At 41.0% G+C, this 17338-nt stretch overlaps 1 protein-coding gene across 1 annotated transcript in view; it reads right to left on the bottom strand.

Moving 5' to 3' along the window:
• Ints8 (integrator complex subunit 8) overlaps positions 1 to 17338 on the bottom strand; it is a 52028-nt gene that overhangs the window by 1530 nt on the left and 33160 nt on the right. The window contains exons 17-26 of the mRNA XM_006974932.4: positions 14343 to 14527; positions 12785 to 12818; positions 11591 to 11647; positions 11435 to 11496; positions 8861 to 8979; positions 6490 to 6593; positions 4970 to 5020; positions 2585 to 2658; positions 2426 to 2490; positions 1906 to 1949 (exon numbers count right to left, since the gene is read on the bottom strand). Coding sequence (XP_006974994.1) covers positions 1906 to 1949; positions 2426 to 2490; positions 2585 to 2658; positions 4970 to 5020; positions 6490 to 6593; positions 8861 to 8979; positions 11435 to 11496; positions 11591 to 11647; positions 12785 to 12818; positions 14343 to 14527 — 795 coding nt within the window. The remainder of the gene's footprint in view (positions 1 to 1905; positions 1950 to 2425; positions 2491 to 2584; positions 2659 to 4969; positions 5021 to 6489; positions 6594 to 8860; positions 8980 to 11434; positions 11497 to 11590; positions 11648 to 12784; positions 12819 to 14342; positions 14528 to 17338) is intronic.

Raw genomic sequence — 17338 nt, 5'->3', positions numbered from 1 at the left:
CAAGATGGCTCATTGGTAAAACTGCTTGCCATGTAAGCCTGATGCCATGGTGGAGCTAGTTTCCCAAAATTGAACTCTGAACTCTACGTGTATACTGTGATACACACACATCTACATCCACACATGATACACATGCACTAATAATCAAAAGGAAACATAATAGGGGCTGGGGAGATGGTTCAATAGGCAGTGTTTGCCACTCAAGCCTGACTTAAGTTCAGGTTCCCAGACCACCATAAAGGCCAGCCACAACAGTGCACACATCTGTAATTCCAGCATGTCCCTATGGAGAGATGGCAAGTGAAGACAATTCCCAGAAGCCTTCAGACCCATTGGTCTAATGGACCAAGCAATGCCAAGGTAGAAGGAAGGCAAGGATCAATGCCAAGGGTTGTCCTGACCACCACATATGCATCACACGCAGCACGTATGTCCCCACACTTAAACATCATTAAAAGGGAAGAAAGAAATGGGAGAAAGTATGGCATTCAATCAATTGGGCTAACTTCATGTTCTTTATTTCACTATTTATGGTGTTAAAAGTCTGTTTCATCTAAATAGTCCTATAACTTCATCTGAGTACATCTTAAAAGGTACTAAAAGTGGGTTGGGGATTTAGCTCAGTGGTAAGAGTGCTTGCCTAGCAAGCGCAAGGCCCTGGGTTCGATCCTCAGGTCAAAAAAAAAAAAGTGCTAAAAGCATCTACATTTATTAATGAGTAAAAGCAAGAAAAGATCGGCAGTAATACTGATTTACCACATGTAATGAGTGTAAAATTTTATACATCAGGCCAGTGTGGTGGTTTGAAAAAAAATGGTTCCCATTAGCTCACAGGGAGTGGCACTATCAGATATGGCTTTTGGAGTAGATGTGATGTAGTGGGGAAAATGTCACTGGTGGTGGGTTTTGAGGTCTCAGAAACGCAAAGCCAGGCCCAGTGAGGCACTTCCTGCTGCTTGCAGATTCAGATGTAGAACTCTCAGCTACCTCTCCAGCACCATGTCTACCTGTATGCCACCATACTTCCTACCATAATAATAACGAACTAAACCTCTGAACTGTAAGCCAGTACCAGTTAAATGTTTCCTTTGTAAGAGCTGCTGTGGCCATGGTCTATCTTCACAGCAATAAAGCCCTAAGACAGATAGCAAGATGGTTTGGGGGTGGGGAGGGGGAAAACAGCTTGGTGCCAAACCTGATCTCCTGAGTTCCAATCTTTGACATAATCTCACAGAATAGAAGGAGCGAACAGACTAATGTAAGTTGTCCTCTGACCTTTAGAATACACACACAGAAATGTGAGGGGGGCAAAAAAGATGAGTCAAATTCAAATAAATTACTTATTCAGTAATTGCTGGGGACCATTCTAGTTACCTATGAACAAGCCAAGTCCTGACAGAACAGTAAATATATAGCATGTCCAATGTTGGTGAGTGTTACAGAGAAAAACTTTAGAAGGAGAATGAGAATAAGAAGAGTAACAGAGGGTGGTAGGAGGCATGTTAGTCTGTAAGATGTCCAGGGAAGGCTAAACACTGAAACAGCAAAGACAAGACCAGAAGGAACATGAATGTTCCTGGATAAGAAAATGCCAAAGGTCCCTGGAGAATTACTGTCCTTGACATATCTGAACAAGAGTGGGGACATTTGTACTGATGTTAAGCAAAGGGGAAAACCAAGTCAGCAAGCCACTGTAAGGATCCTGTGAGATGAAAAATCACTGGAAGATTTAGACCAGATATATACAATGCTCTATCTAATATTTTAAACTCAATAAACATTACAAGCAAATATTGATAACTAAATTCTGGCAGTAAATGGGCAAACAGTCTTTGCTCAATGGCACAAATCTAAACTGTTTAATACTCGGAAAACATCACTGAAGAAAGGTGTAAGGCAACTTACAGCAATCTGTCTCTTATCTGTTTCTCCTCTTTTATGATGAAGATCTGAATGTATCAGTTAAGAAAAATAAAAGTGATTATTATATCTTGATGGGATCTCAACTCTTTGAGGCTGGGGAGGTGGCTCAGCATGTCAAGGAGCTTGCTGCCAGATCTGATGACTGGAGCTCAACCGTCAAGACCCATATGGCAGAAGAAAATTGACTTCAAGGTTGCCCTCAGTGTGTGTGATATTCACACACTGCAGAATATGTACACACACACAATCATATATGTAATATATTTTTAAAATTCCAGGCTCTTTCTACTTTAGCTTGGAAAATATGTTCCAATTTTTTTTTTTTTTTTTTTGAGACAGGGTTTCCTTGTGTAGCCCCAGCTGTCCTGGAAGTCACAGAGATCCGCCTGCCTCTCCCCCTAAGTGCTGGATTAGAGGCTCGTGCCGCCAGCACCGCCTCTGGAAATACTTTAGATCACAGACATGAGCTGCTGTGCCATCCCAGGCACTGACGGAAGGATACAAGTCAAGTACTCCAGGATAGTGACGTCCCAGATGCAGTCATAGTAGGAGTCCATAGCGTCATGGCTGCAAACAGAGTCTCGTTACTAATGCAGAACAGCTTCAGCTTCATGTTTAAAAAAAAAAAAAAGAAAAGAAAAAACAAACAAACAAACCATACCTGTTTTGTTCCTGCAATGACTTGAAGGCTGTCTTGTAGTCAATTTCTCTGAGGAACTGACATAAAATTGCCACCTACATAAACAAATATTTGAAAAAGGTAACATAAGCCTTCTGGTCTGAGAGTAATTTTTATTTATTTATTTATTCAATTTATCTTATTCTTTGTCAGTGAGTATTTTGTCTACACGTACATCTGAGCACATGTGTGCCTGGGGCTTGCAGAGGCCAGAAGACAGCATAGGATCCCCCAGGACTGCCAGGCAGTGGTGGAGCACACCTCTAATCCCAGCACTTGGGTGGCAGAGGTAGTGGATCTCTGAGTTCAAGGCCAGCCTGGGCTACAAAGAGAGTTCCAGGACAGCCAGGGCTGTTTATTATACAGAAAAACTATGTCTTGAAGAAACAAAAAAAGATACCCCAGAACTGGAGTTACAGATGGCTATGAACTGACATGTGGGGGCTGGGAACTGAACCCAGATCCTCTGGAAGAGAAGCCACTTTTCCTAAACACCAAGTCAATTCTCCAGCCTCACAAATATATTCTTTAGGAAAATTTCAAATCATGCTGGATAAAGTCATCTCATATTAATGGATCCCATTTAATTTTTGTTTCAAAAACCTTTACCCAAGATTTTTGTGTCTATGTGAACCACAAAATAGTTCATCAGTGACCTAAATCACAGTTTTAGATATTTCTTCATTTGAATGGGAACCCAAAGGTGGAAACTGCCAAGCAAATACCCTAGCATTCAAGGACATAAAAACATTGTACCCTTAAAAACTGGCAGATATAGAAGGTCATTTTTAAAATACATACGCCACACAGAAAGCATCAAATTCAATCAGGCAGATAGGTCTGAATGCTTATCTTGGAGTGAACTGGGAATGTTGTGAGGATCAGGGTTAATCTTAAGGATTAGAAAAAGCAAAGATTAAAAATAAAAATTGAGGGATTGGAGAGATGGTAAAGAGGTTAAGAACACTGGCTGCTCTTCCAGAGGTCCTGAGTTCAATTCCCAGCAAGCACATGGTGGCTGACAACCACCTCTAATGAAATCTGGTGCTCTCTTCTGGTGTGTTTAAGTATACATGCAGGCAGAACACTGTACACATAAACAAATCTGTTTTTTTTTAAAAAAACTGAAAGCTGGACGTGGTACCCCATGCCTTTAGTCCCAGCAACTCAGGATACAGAGGCAGACAGATGTCTGTGAGTTCAAGACCAGCCTAGTCATCATAGTTGAGTTCCAGAACAGCCAAGGCTACAGAGACCTTGTCTTGAATCAAATAAAAAAATTTTAATTAAAAAAAAAATTTGCATTAGTTCATATGCCATAAAAATTATGCTTTTCAAAAACTAAAACACAGGACAGCCAGAGATACATAGAGAAACTTTATCTCAAAAAACAAATAAACAAAACCAAAACAAAAGGCCAGTGGAGGTAGTGAATGCCTTTCATTCCAGCACTCAGGAGGCAGAGGAAGGTAGATCTCTGAGTTTGAGGTTAGCCTGGTCTACAAAGCGAGTTCTAGGACGGCCAGGACTACACAGAGAAACCCTGTCTGAAAAAACAAAAAAACAAACAAAAAACCCACAGATGTCTTAGTGTCATTACAGAATTGTGTGACAATCCCCTTTAGTTCTAAAGCCCATTCATTATCCTCCTTGAAAGAGATCCAATGTTCAGTACAGGAAGTCCCCATTTTCTCTCCATCAAGCCTCTGATGAGCTTAAACCATGCTTTGTCTCTACAGACTTGCCCATTTTGAGCATTTCTTACAAATAAAATTATATATAGCCCTGTCTTTCACTTAGCAGTTTTTCAGTTAACCCATGTTGTAGTGCATCTGTAATTCATTCCTTTATACAGCTGCAGGATTTTGAGATATAAATACATCACACTTTACTTAACCATCCATTATTTAATGGACACTGGGATTTTTTTTCTTTATTATGTGGCTCTGGTGAACGTTGCCTCTATGAACATGCAAGGACAACCTTTTCTAATTCTCTTGGGTATTTAATTAGAAGTGGAACTGCCAAACAGTTTACCAAAGCTGCACCTTTTCAAGTGCCTAGCAGCATGAGATTTCCAATTTTTCTACAACCCTGGCTGATTTGCATTTCCCCAATGACTAGTATACATATTTTATCATAAATATAAAAAAGTATAATGTGCTTCTTTTCCAGTTAAGTGTAATGGTCAATGTTTACTAATTCCTACCTACATCTAGTTCAGTTATATAAATTACTAAGAAATTTAAGGAATATACTAAGCTACTTACTAACAGCCCTTCTGATACAAAATAAAAGCTACTTCCCACCACACAATTACATATAAACGCATGACCATAAGCCAATACTATAGTGTCAAAAACTAACCTGTGTGTGACAATTCAGCAAAGAACAGCACTTAATCATTCGTTTTATCACCTACAAAAGACAATGATTATTTTCAAAAATTATCTAGCACTGACTAATAAATTAATCACTCTGGTACAAGATGTCAGTAACTATGTGGGAATTCAGAGCATCCCATTCACTTTTGCTAGTTTAAAATGCTATAAAGAAATAATCTACTAAAAATCTTTAAATCTTACTTTTAAAATTTGTTAACTACTGAAAATTCTCATGTTATGTTATACTAGTGGTCTAAATCAGACTTAATAGCCACATATATTAAAAGAGCAAAGCAGAATTTGGTTTGAGGTAGAGATGGGGGAAAAGTATGTCAGAGGTATGAGCAAGCAAGATGAATACATCTAGAGAGCTAAAGGCCAGCATGAGGAAGAGTTAATTTGTCTTGAAGGGCTGGAGATAAAGCTCTTGAGTAGCACACACCAAGTCCTATGTGAGACCCCAACACTATAAAAACCATAATGGAAGTGTAATGTGCACTAACAAAATCTAGAAAGAGTGGATTTCACGGACCAGGCAGGTGGTGCACACCTTCAATGCAGCACTAAGGTGGTAGAGGCAGGAAGATCTCTGAGTTCAGGGCCAGCCTGGTCAACATAGTGAATTTCAGGCAAGCCAGGGCTACACAGAGACCCTGTCTCAAAAACGAACAGAAACAACAACAGAAAGTGGATTTTAGAGTTTTTTGTTTGCTTTTTAGATCTATCAATCACATCCCAGGCTGGCCTCATACTTGTAGTGATGCTCCAGCCTTCCAAGTGATGGGATCATAAATATGTACCACAACAGCTGATTCCTGACTTCAGGAATTCCTATCACCAAAGGGTAACTATGGAAGGCAATGTACATTTACTGTAATACCACTTTTTAGGTGTATCACAACATGCTTTATGTCATAAACACACATAAGGAAGGGGGTAGGCAATAAAATCTAGATGATTTGAGAACTAAGTGGGTATTCTAACAAGATTAGTTGGGGAAAAAACCAGACCGGGACTGGGACTGCTCAGGACTGGGGCTTAGGGACCTCAAATGGCTAAAAGTGTTTGGTGTTTTGGAGGGCCTTGTGGAAGGGAGGGTCATTTTGTTAAGCGAGAACCCTGTAAAGACAGACACTGAAATCAGTTTTGAACGGGCTGAATCAGGAGTTTGGGGGTGTGGGTGAGGGTATCAAAGCAGCAACAAGCATTGTAGATACTAGCCCTGAAAAGGAGATGCAAGCTGGGCATGAGAGCACATGCCTGTGAATCCTACAAGTGGGGAGGCTGAAGAAGGTGACTCACTACAAGTTCAAGACTAATATGGGCTACATATCAAGTCCATCTCCAGAAGGCCAAAAACCAACAAATGGAGAGCAACATGGTCTAAAGCCATCTACCTGAGAGTTACCATCACACACAGCAATAGCTAAGTTCCACCTAAGGAGGCTCAGGAAGAAGAAAACTGAAGGTAGGCAAGCAGCAAGCAAGCCCAGAGCACCTTACCTGATCTGTGTACACATCAGGGGGCACGGCCTTATTAAAGAAGTCGGAGCAGACAGCCCCAGCCTGGAGGTAATAGTGAAGAGCTGCTGAGTGCTGATTTGTTGCTAGGAAAGAAAACACGAGTGAAGAGTTACTTGCTGTTAAAATACAAGAGTTGACACAGATTCAAACAATAAGTTAAAGAGAAAATGCTGGGCCAGCAGGAAGGCTCAGCAGGCGAAGGTGCTGCCACCAGGCCTGACCACCTGGGTTTGATCCTTGGGACCCACAAGGTAGAAAGGGAAAAGTGACTTCCACAAGTTGTCATCTGAACTTCACAAGTATGCCATGTGCACACACACACATATTATTTTTAAAAAGGGTAGAACTTGGTATTTGGCTAAGCAGTGATAATACATTTTATTCAGGATAACACTGTGAAAAACTGCCTTCATATAAAAAAACAAAAAAAAATTTTTCAAAGTGATACAATAAATTCTTTACCTCCTAAAACTCATTAACCAAAATCTAGATCAGATTTCTCATTAAATTTATAGTATATGAGATATATATAGTAATATATATATACATATATATATAGTATATCTCCTATACTAAACACACACACACACACACACACACACACACACACACACACACACACACACACGTTTGTTTTGTTTTGTTTTGCTTTGCTTTGCTTTGTTATGTTTTTCAAGACACGGTTTCTGTGTAACCCTGGCTGTCCTGGAACTCTCTCTGTAGACCAGGCTGGCTTTGAACTCAGAGATCCACCTGCCTCTGCCTCCTGAGTGCTGGAATTAAAGGTGCATGCCACCACCACCCAGTGACCGCAGGATTTACTATAATGGAGATTTTTCTTTCCCATATATCCAGACTAGAAATATTTCCTAATTTTTAAGGTACTTTAGAATCTACATATCCAGTGTGCAATTAGACAATTCAGATTTGGCAATGCATTCTTTTGAAGGCTAGGGTAAAAACTGTTAAAAACAAGCAATTAGCTGACTGTGGTGGTACACACCTATAGCCCTAGTACTTGAGAAGTCGAGACATCATGATGGGAATGTAAGGCCATCCTCAGCTAAGTCATGAATACCAGGCCAAAATGGGCTATGATAGACCCTACCTCAACCCTTACAACACCCCCTAAAAATTACTGAATGCATGTAGCTGAGGCTTTCCTGTGTCCCTCCTGGCCCATGGCCAGGACAAATCTCTCTCACCCACCAGTCCTGCAGCCGCTTGAACCCAAGTAAACACATAGAGACTTATATTACTTATAAACTGTATGGCTGTGGCAGGCTTCTTGCTATCCAGTTCTTATATCTTAAATTAACCCATTTCTATTAATCTATAAGTCGCCACATGGCTTGTGGCTTACCGGTACTTTATACCTTACTTCTCATGGTGGCGGTGGCTGGCATTGTCTTTTGATCAGCCTTCCACTTCCCAGAATTCTTCTCTCTGCTTATCCCGCCTATACTATACTTCCTGCCTGGCTACTGGCCAATCAGCCTTTTCATTTATCAATCAATCAGAGCAATACATTCACTGCATACAGAAAGACATCCCCAGAAGATACATGAAAGTTCATTTTATTATCTCTGTACCTTTAAATTTTGAAATTCATGTTTTAAAAACATTGATCCCAAAAATGATACCAGTCAGGAATTTTATCTGTATAGTAAGATGAATTTTGGAAATTCCATACTACCTTGGAAATCCTATGACATAGAATTATTTACGGCCCCTATAGACATTAATTTCCAAGAATACAGATTAGAACTACCTATGTAACCCTGTGTGCATGCATGTGCACACACACACAAATGCTCCCCAGTTGGGGACAGGGTCTTAGCATGTAGCCTTGGTTGGCCTGGATATTCCTCCTATGTATCTTGAACTTGTACCAATCTCCCTATGTCAGTCCTCCAAGTGCTGAGGTTACAAGGATGAGGAACCGCACTTAGTTAGAACTTTGTTTTAATATTTTTATTTTATAATGGATTCCCCTGCCCTCCCCCCCATTAGAATTCTTACATTTATTTACATCACTTATTTATTTGTGTTTGTACATACCCTCGCACATATGAAGGTCAAAGGCCAGCTCTGCAGAGCTGGTTCTCTATGTCCACCAGGTGGGGTCCTGGATACTGAAACCAGGACATCAGGCTTGGTGGCAAGTACCGTTACCTACTATGGCACCTCATCAGGCCCAGGCTAGAACTGTTAAGCAGGAATTTTACAAACAAGCCTCACTCATATGACCAGATCTAGAGAGATGGTTCAATGGTTAAGAAAGAGTACATATTGCTCTTCCAGAGGACCTGACACAAATAAAACATAAAGCAATAAATATCTCACTTACCAAAATAAATATCTGCTTGAATAATTAACCAAGCATGGTTGTTCGGATTTATAGTGAGTGTATATCGAACTAGCTCTTTCACTGTGATTGCTACAGCTTCAAAATCCACAGACTGGAGGCTGCGGGAAAACATCACACATTAATCTCTATTTTCAAAGTCTGTTTCAAATTCTATACATGCATTTATTAAAAAAACAAAAGACACAGCCAAAATCTCAGTAGCCACATTATAATACAACCTTTACCTCTGTTTAGCATTACTTACAGCAACAACAAAATTCTGTTTTCTAGAAGCCACAAAAAACCAAAGGCTCAAATACTAACAAATACTGCTACGTGACCTTAAATCTACCCAAAACCTCTCACAAGAGTGTGCTCCGATCCAGTGTTTCACTGGCCCTAATGAGGTTGCAGGGTAGGGGTGGCACATACGCCATTTCAGTGCGGCAACACAGTCAAGAAAACAGCAGGGAGAAGTCCAAATGCTCTGGCCTGAGTAAAGCCAGGCCAGCACCCAAGAAAACTGCCGACTGCTCCTCTTTCCTAGAAACCAAAAGCGTAGTGAGAGGAACCCAGGTCTCGGATTCAGAAGCTGATGAGGCTCATGTGTCAAGGCCATTTACAAGGGAGCAGGACAAAGCACTTCTGTTGGCCTAAGGGGTTAGACTTTCTCATGACCCACAACTGCACCCAGTACAATGAGGAAGAAACTGCAGTATTGTTAGCAAGTGACCAGTGTGAAAGGAGCGAAACTGGCTTACGTTGTTTTACTGAATCTATAAAACGTGACCAGGTCTGAGAGTCCTGTCTATGTGTAACCGTATTCAATAGTAACACTTAATCCAGTGCCCCCCACACTGTTCTTGGATTGCCATCTTAGGAATCCATAAGGACTCTTGGTCAGGTGAGATATGGTCAAACCTTTTATTTTTTTCAGAATCAATTTACATTAAAGTATTAGCATCATAAAAGACAGCAATTAAGCCCTCACTAACTTATTAACTCTCACATGTCAAGGGTATATACTATTTTTATACCCATTTTAGAGATGAAGAATTTAGCATAAAAGCAAGTTCCTTGCGGTCACATACCTAGTGCACGAAGAACATGCTTCAGGGCTCCGATATAAGCCCCGTCTGCTTCATAAGAACATAGACTGGAAATCGACTGTGACAGTCTGAACTTAAGCCAAAGACGTGACAGAGGTAATAAATTCAATCCCCGAAGCCACCAGTCAGAAAGAAAACCAGAGGCAGGGAATGCAGCTCAGCTGCAGGATGCCTGCCTAGCACTGGTTCTGAGTTCAGTTCCCGGACCATTCAAAACTTCTGACTCTTGGAATGCTGTGTCGTATAGCAAATTGTGTATAAAATCAGAAACATGCACGGTCCAGTCTGCAGCCTGGGTGCCGGGGTGCACATGCACATGGTGCCAGCGCACGTGGACAGTTAGGCACTGCTCCTTTGGGGGCCAGCAGCGGAAAGAGGCCACAGAGCCACTCTGACTTTCCAGGCTGCTGTGCAGAACACAGCTGCTCTCCTCTCTCCCTCCCTCTCTTGTTTTCTTTTTTTTTTTTGGGGGGGGGGGCGACAGGGGACCTCATTATGTAGCCCAAGTTGGCCTCAAGCTTGATGGTCCCCCTGCCTCAGTTATAGGCATGCACCACTGTCGAGACATGGAGTCGTTTGAGGAGATTTCTGATTCTGAGTGTGTGTAAGAAAATTCCAAGAAACCAAGACAAGAGTCTGTGACCCCAGTTTCTTCACAAACATGAAAATGTTTTTGGATTATTCATTACAACAGGCCATTGTTTATATGGCTTTATGGAAAAGCATGCTTTTGCCACTTACGACTTGCCTGCCACAGACAGCTTGCCCTTGTGACTGGACACTTTACTTTGACTCTTCGTATCCCTCCCAGGACAAACTGTCTGGTGCTCATGACTATTGCATGGACTTTAGTCCCCTCACTTATCAGCTCCACCCTCCCAGGTCCCAGGCTCTAGCCCAGGAAGCACACCACCAGAACTGCTGCTTCCAATCGCTGAGAGATGGAATTCACTGTATTATCTTTCTACCTATTAAACCTTTTCTTCTTCAAAGATGTCACTAAGATTGAAAATATAACGTTGGGAACCTGTCCTTCAAGCACATACTAAGCTTAGGAGGGATGGCAGAAATTTGAAAAAGAAACTTTGGGCCATAATACTGGCATGATGCTACTTCTGTAACCCTAGTAACTAGGGAGACTGAGCTGGAAGACTGAAAGTTCCAGACCGGCCTAGACTACAAAAAGAAACCCATGTAAAGGAAGGCAGGTGAATGGATGAACTGGTCCTATGACTGCTAAAAAGGGCTGGGAGACCCATAAAACCACAGGAGTAGAACAGATCTACAGCAAATTATAAAGCAAATCCCTTTTATAATTGTTAGGACGGTAACAACGGCAACAGAAAACCACAAAGATGTCTGTAGAATCGAACCTACTTGTGGCCTTTAATTACTTCAGGGTATCTATACCAAACAAGATGATTTCTAAATACATAATTTATTCTAAGTATATACTACTACTTACTTAGGAATGGAAGATGGCCAAATAGAAATGTGTTCAGCTGTGATATCATTCACAATGTCCTCCTTTAGAAAGAAAAATGTGTTTTTTATTTTTAATCAGCATGATTTTTAACAATTTATTTCAAATAATTTTTTAATGAAATTACAAGATACTGACCCGAACATTGTGAAGCTTCACAAAGAGTGATACAATAATAGTCAAAACCAGTGGTTCCTATGAGAAAGAAAACACAAGAAGAACATTAAAAAGTGTGTGTGCTGGTGCTTGTGTGTCCTGCCAATCTCAGAGGCATCAAGTCGTACTCTCTTACGAGAGAACTCTGTCAGGTGAGAATCTGGCCTCTACTTGGGAAAACAGAAAATCTCACAGCAAAATCACAGTGCATACTATACATGAAAATCATCACATTTAGATCCCTGGCTTATAATCACCAGTATATCTTTCTTTTCTTTCCCATTTCTGGGAGAGCAATGCTAGGAAATTGAACCCAAACCCCTGAGCAAGCAAACCCTCAGCCACCACTGAATGCACCCTCCCATAGCACTCCCTTTATGTGACTTTTGATATCTTTCCAAGACTTCCTGCTACTCCCAAAATTGAACTATGTATTCATTTAAAGTGATACTTAAAAGATGAAACCTAGGTTATGACCATTAAGTAAACACACGTTAATGGAGACTTATGTGTGATAGGTGACTTTATGTTTGTATGGTTTTTTGAGACAAGGTCTCCTTATATAACCCAGGCTGCCTTCAAATTTGAAATCCTCCCATCTCAGCTTCCCAAGTGCTTGGATTATAAGTATATGCCACCACACCTAGCCTAAGACTTAGTTTAAAAAGGTCCCACAGTTAAGAGCCCTGGCTGCTCTTCCAGAGGACCTGGTTTCAATTCCCAGCACCCACATAGCAGCTCACAATTGTCTGCAATTCCAGTTTCAGGGGATCTGACACCTTCACACCAATGCACATAAAAAATAAAGTTTAAGGGAAAAAAAAGGTACTACTATATTATTAAAACCAGCAAGCAAAATTCATTTCTTGATTCAGATTATTCCATGTTCAATAAAATTGACTCCAGACAAACATGTTAGTGATTAAACCAGCATTTGAAATCTTATAAAACTCAGTAATTAGGGGCTGGAAAGATGGCTCAGGGGTTAAGAGCACTGACTGCTCTTCCAGAGGACCTGGGTTCAAGTCTCAGCACCCACATGGCAGCTCACAACTGTCTGTAACTCAAGATCTGACATCCTCACAGAGACATACATGCAGCAAAACACCAATGCAAATAAAATAAATAAGCTATATTTTAAAAAAACTCAGTAATTACATTTTTAAAAAAACTTACCCGTAATTTTTTGATAAAAGAAAGCAGTTCACTCCTACAAAAAAATTGGTAAATATACTTAATATCAGACATTAAAATAAGATAAAGAATGTAAATGATATAATGATTTACTCTCCTCTTTTAGTTATGAAAAGTATGTTTAGCCAAGCATACTGGTGCACGTCTTTAATCCCAGCACTCAGGAGGCAGAGACAAATGGATCTCTGTAAGTTCAAGGTCAGCCTGGTCTACAGAGTGAGTTCTAGGACAGCCAGAGCTACACAGAGAAACCCTGTCTCAAACCAAAAAGAAGTTTACTATACCCATTGTCATAATCCAATAACATTTATTCTCTATTTTAATCACATGAATTCCTCAATGTGATCCAACTACAGACATAACTGATTTTGAATTTTTAATTTCACAGAGATGAAATAAAACCGCTGGGGCTGGCAAGATGGCCGGATGGAGAAAGGCATTTGCTGACAAGCCTGCGGACCTGAATTGGAAAGAAACAACTTGTCCAGTTGTCCTCTGAACTCCCCACATGCAACCACCCCCAAGCAAAGCAAACAAATAAATAATTAAACTGCTGATAGACAGTCTTCTTCAACAAAACGATATTATTTCCAGGAGTGGAGAGGAACACCTCCAAATTCTTTTAAATATATTAATTCATTTCGTGTGTGCGCGCGCACAGGCACACACACAGGGCATAGTGTGCCTGGGGAGAATAGGAGACAGCCTGCAAGTGTGAGTTCTCTTCCTCTAGCATAGAGGTGGAACTGAACTTGAGACATCAGACTTGGTGGAAATGCCTTTACCCAGTGAGCCATTTCACCAGCCCAGAATTCTTTTTGTTTCCTCTTTTGGTTTTTGAGACAGGGTCTCACTATGTAGCTTTGGCTGTCTTGGAACTCGCACTGTAGGTCAGACCGGCCTTGAACTCACAGAGATCCACCTGCCTCTGCCTCCGCCTCCCAAGTGCTTGGATTAAAGGCATGGGCCACTATACCCATCTCCAGAACTATTAAAATCTTGCGTTTTAAGATTATTATACACTCATTGCATGAACTGGCTGTTTGAAACCTGGGGCTTATGCAGGGACACTTGGCTCAGTCTGGGAGGAGGGGACTGGACCTGCCTGGACTGAGTCTACCAGGTTGATCGCAGTCCTCAGGGGAGGCTTTGCCCTGGAGGAGGTGGGAATGGGGGGTGAGCTGGGGGTAAGGGGAGAGGGTGGGAGGGGGGAGAATAGGGGAACCCGTGGCTGATATGTAGAACTGAATGGTATTGTAAAATAAAATATATAATAAAAAAAGAAAAAGAAAAAGAAAAAAAAAAGAAAAAAAAGATTATTATACATTATTGTATATATGTATATATTATATGTATTAATTATACATCTTGGGGTTTTGTTTTGCAGAAATGAACCCAGTCTTGTGAACATTAGGTAATACTCCCCCACTCAGCTACATCACAGCCTGAGATTATCTACCTTTAGGATAAAGATGTTCTTGACAAAGTACAGGCAGTGCAAACAAATCTGAATGCACAACTATTACGGAGAGAAACGTACCGATACATTATGCCTAGTGTGGACTCCCTCTGCTTTATCAAACTAACTCGGCCATCATTTCCTCGTTTGTGCTGGTTAGACACACTGCAGATCTGAACAACCACTTCCCAAAGGTCTTTAGCAGTCCGCCTGCTCTCTTTAGGGCCTGGAAGTTCTTTGCAGGTGGCTGCTAAAAGCTGTCCAAGCTGTAATGTGAAAACAAAAACAAAAATATATAAAAGAAAATCTAATTCACATGACAATTTTATTATAAGGGCACATTGGAGGAATGACAGGAACCTAGACAAACATTTAAACATTTATGCTCAGTATTCAATAAAATGTCTGAGAACTATCCTTCTACCCTATGGGTTCTGGGGATCAAACTCAGGTTGTCAGAACTGGTGAAAAGCACCTTTTATATTTAAGCTGAGGCAATGCACCGGCCTCAGTCAAGATAGAATTACCAAGATTACAGAAGGTGGTTGGTTGGTCTAATTAAAATTGATGAAGGCCCGAAGATGCAGGACCAACTCTGGAATAAAGAGAGTACAAGTTTAAGTCAAATTCAGGGCCAAAGGATGGTCCAGTAGGGCTGGGCGGTGGTGGCGCACGTCTTTAATCCCAGCAGTCGGGAGGCAGAGGCAGGCGGATCTCCGCGAGTTCCAGGCCAGTCTAGTCTACAGAGCAAGATCCAGGACAGGCACCAAAACTACACAGAGAAACCCTGTCTCAAAAAACCAAAAGGGGAAAAAAAAAAAAGCCTTGTAGGTCAGATTAAAAAATTTCAAGAGAGCCGGGCGGTGGTGGCGCACGCCTTTAATCCCAGCACTCGGAAGGCAGAGTCAGGTGGATCTCTGTGAGTTCGAGGCCAGCCTGGGCTACAGAGTGAGTTCCAGGACAGGCTCCAAAGCTACACAGAGAAACCCTGTCTCGGGGAAAAAAAAAAAAAAAAAAAAAAAAAAAATCTCAGGAGAGAGATGTTTTAGCCCTTAAGAGCACTGGCTGCTCTTCTAGAGGATCCAACTACAATTTCAGCACCCACATAACAGATCACAACCACCTGTAACTCAAATTTCAAGAGACCCAATGCACTCTTCTGACTTTAGAGGACACCAGACATGTAAGTGCATAGACATGCAGCAAGCAAAACACCCTTACACATAAAATAAAGTGGTTCGGGCTGGAGAGATGGCTCAGTGGTTAAAAGCACTAGCTGCTCTTCCAGAGGTCCTGAGTTCAATTCCCAGCACCACATGGTGGCTCACAACCATCTGTAATCAGATCTGATGCCCTCTTCTGGCCTGTAGGCATACATGCTGTATACATAATAAATAAATAAATAAATCTTAAAAAAAATAAAAATAAAGTGGTTCTTAGCACCCAGACAAATGGGAGCTGTTTTCCTACAAGATCAGCACTGCTGCCACTAAGACCCTCCTCACCAACTGTCCTGGAGTGACAGCAACCTGTGCTGTGAACCTTGTGCTGTGAACCCTGTGCTGTGCCACTATACCACAACGTCTCCCTTTCTGGCCCAGAGAGCGGATGAGATAGTTTTGCATTATTTCAAAAAGGAATATTAGTCATCTGGCAAAGATTGTCCCTTCCCTTTGATTATATAATATGTAATGTGTTCAAAGAAAACATGGTCTTTACCCTCAGCCCACTAGCCAAGTCATATTCTCAGGAATGCTTTTATTAAGAGACAATTTCTAGTCAAAAAAGAAAGCAGAGCGGGGTTGTGGGACAGAAGCCGCATACACATCTATACCCTCAGCACATGGCAGAAAACTGAGGTAGAAAATTCATGAGTTCCAGGGCAGCCAGATTCACATACAGAGACACTGTCTCAAAAACAAAGCAAACGTGTAACAAAGAACATAAACATCACTAAAGTCAATGTCCTACTCCTCAGAGACAGACAGTACATCCTAATCTTTCCATGTTTTTACAGACACATATCCCAACCAAAACTGGGAGAAACTGCTGCAAACCATACTGTCAAAACATAATTCTCACTTTATACCTCTGCTTCTTCCTTACTATCAAACGAGAAAGGGGCCAATTATGGAGTGAGGCCTAACTACCTAATCACTAGGTGACTTGATTAATTACCTTGTACTAAGATCACCACACATTCTTCTTTCTTTTGGGCTATATCAAGGGACTGCAGGAGGCAGAGAGATAACTTATGCAATCTATACACAACTTCCTGTGTCCTTACACATCACAAGCCAAAAACATTTCCACACAGCCATGTGCCTGCCTGTCTCTCATGGTACATGACCCCAAAGACTGCTAGAAGTCAAGAGAGGAGCTACTGTACTGTCTTAACTATGAGCAGCAAACTTAATTCTAAATGGAAACATTAATAATCATGGAAAAACAGTTCTGAGAGCTTATTGTTAAAGGTCATGGGGAGAATGTTGGACATAATCAAGTTACTTTGGATATTAGAACTCATAGTCCAGAAAATTTACTATAGAGATAACAAATAGCTGAAACCCCAAAGGCAATTTAAATATACCAATACATTCATGAACTGTCAAAGAGGAAGAAAACAAAAGAATCGATAGATTTTCAAAGGTTTGAATTCAAATGAGCTCATATGCATGCCTAACTAGCTCCTAGGAAGCAGAGGCAGGAAGGCCAAAAGTTAAGGTTACCCTTGGCTACACAACAAATCAAGACAAACTGGGTAACCGGTCAAAAGGGAAAATGGATAGAAGCCATGTTTTCTGCCAGTTAAGAGTCTGACCTTAGCACTCAAAGAAGAAATGGTAACAAATCTCCTGCTACTTTAAGAATGTAGCAAAACGTTTGCTGGATCTCACAACTTGTGTTTGTACGTTGTTCACGTTATAGGGTACTAGGAAGCAGTAAGAGGACAAAGTCAAGTGGCTTACAGTATCTAAACTACAGGGTTTATCATCTAAACTACAGGATCTCTAGAAACTAAGCTACATTCCCCAGCCCAAAACTGTACTTCACTAAAACTGACAAGTGCTTGCCTT

This window comes from Peromyscus maniculatus, chromosome 2, assembly GCF_049852395.1.
Source record: "Peromyscus maniculatus bairdii isolate BWxNUB_F1_BW_parent chromosome 2, HU_Pman_BW_mat_3.1, whole genome shotgun sequence".
NCBI lineage: Eukaryota > Metazoa > Chordata > Mammalia > Rodentia > Cricetidae > Peromyscus > Peromyscus maniculatus.
This window is presented reverse-complemented; position numbering and strand designations above follow the sequence as displayed.